At 61.4% G+C, this 1540-nt stretch overlaps 1 protein-coding gene across 1 annotated transcript; it reads right to left on the minus strand.

Annotated features, from left to right (window-relative positions):
- Positions 1-343: 343 nt before the first annotated feature.
- On the minus strand, positions 344-1180 carry LOC123405643 (protein rough sheath 2-like). Its single transcript, XM_045099257.1, has one exon. It carries the CDS (start codon positions 1178-1180, stop codon positions 344-346), a length of 837 nt encoding a protein of 278 aa, XP_044955192.1.
- Between the last annotated feature and the right edge of the window lie 360 nt (positions 1181-1540).

Genomic DNA, 1540 nt, shown 5'->3' on the forward strand with positions numbered 1-1540 from the left:
TTGCCTTTCCATCCTTCTCCTCTGCGGATGCCTGGAGGCGTCAAAAGCTCAAAACTCCCAATGGGCAGAGCTGCAACTTCCAGGCAAAATTGACAAAAATGACCCCTAAAGGGAAATAACTCACAAAGTGAACCCTCGGGGAAAAGATTTCACGCGTCTGACCCTTTTGTGTGGCGCCCGACACCTAGACGCCACACTACACTGTGTGACGCCTAAGCGTTCGGCGCCACACGCCCGGCCACGCTGGACAGGCCGGTCCCACCCCCACACAGTGCGACGCCTAAGCCTCAGGCGTTGCACACTCTGCAGTGTGGCGTCTAGCGCTTAGGCGCCGCACTGTGACTTATACAATCCTGTCCTTCGAGCTGGCCAACGCCATGTCGCGCGCCGCCAGCCTCCACCGCTCGCTCTTCGCCGCCGAGGCCGCGCGCCTGCTCGGCCCGCTCTGCCTCGGCTCCCACGCCGTCCGCGCGCAGCTCGCACAGCACCGCCTCCGTCCTCTACCTGTCGGCAAAATACAAGGTCGGCACGCGCGCTCCGACTCCAGCTGCAGCTCCACGCGCTTCAGCCTCCACGATGCCTCTTTCCGGTGCGCGGCCCAGGCGCGGTGCCCCTCGTCCAGCTCCCTGCAGCACCCGGACAGCTCCGCCAGCGCTGCCTGAGGAGCTTCCGCCACCATGCCCGGCGCCGGCGGCGGCCTGGCAAACCCGAACCCGGCGCCGTCCTCCGCCATCTGCTGCTGCTGCTGCTGCTGCTGCATCCACGGCGCGCCGGCCGGGGGCGCGGTGACAACGGAGGCGAGGCTGAGCGTGATGGACGGCGACAGTGGCGCATTAGAGACGGGCGCGCCGTTGGTGGCGGTGGACGACATCCAGGGCGGGAGCATGTGAGCTGCCATAAGGTGGTGGTGCAGCGGCGCCGCCCCGACCTGCTGCCTCTCCTTGACAAGCTTCTCGGTGAAGTTCTCGAGCAGCCACTCGTACCTTCCCCTCTCGTCGGGGCTGGGCTCGGGCGGCGGCCTCCGGCTGTCCCTGATCTCCCGCTGCTGCTTCTCCTTGAACACCTCCCACCACTTGCCAAGCCGCTTGGCCGTCCGGCCAGGCACCTCGGTGGCGATCTTCTTCCACTTGTTGCCGTGCTTGGCCTGGAGGCGGATGACGAGCCACTGCCCATCATCCATCCATACATGAAGGAAAAAATAAATATCAAATTAGCTTCATGCAAGTCAAAGATGTAGTCTTCAGAAAGTACAAGGAGCAGCGGCAGTGATAATCTTCAGGCAACAGAAACGAGAATGAGAGAAAAACGGCTGGTGGTTTATTAGCTGCTTTATTCATTGCGGCATTAATAAGATTTCAGTTGAGGGATGCATTACTCTCATCTGCACCACACCTGTGTAACTACTAGCTAGAGGACTAGAGCTGCCTCCATAGGCAGCCAATAGAGGCAGCAAACACAGGAAAAACGAGGGAGCATGGCGTGGCATGGCATGGCCAGCCACAGTTGCGATGCGATGCGAGACTACACAGTGTGGCGCCTA

Source organism: Hordeum vulgare, chromosome 6H (genome assembly GCF_904849725.1).
Source record: "Hordeum vulgare subsp. vulgare chromosome 6H, MorexV3_pseudomolecules_assembly, whole genome shotgun sequence".
Lineage (NCBI taxonomy): Eukaryota > Viridiplantae > Streptophyta > Magnoliopsida > Poales > Poaceae > Hordeum > Hordeum vulgare.

Excerpts from the sequence above, each read along its gene's own strand:
- LOC123405643 (XM_045099257.1), bottom strand. The coding sequence starts at position 1,180 with ATGGATGATGGGCAGTGGCTCGTCATCCGCCTCCAGGCCAAGCACGGC.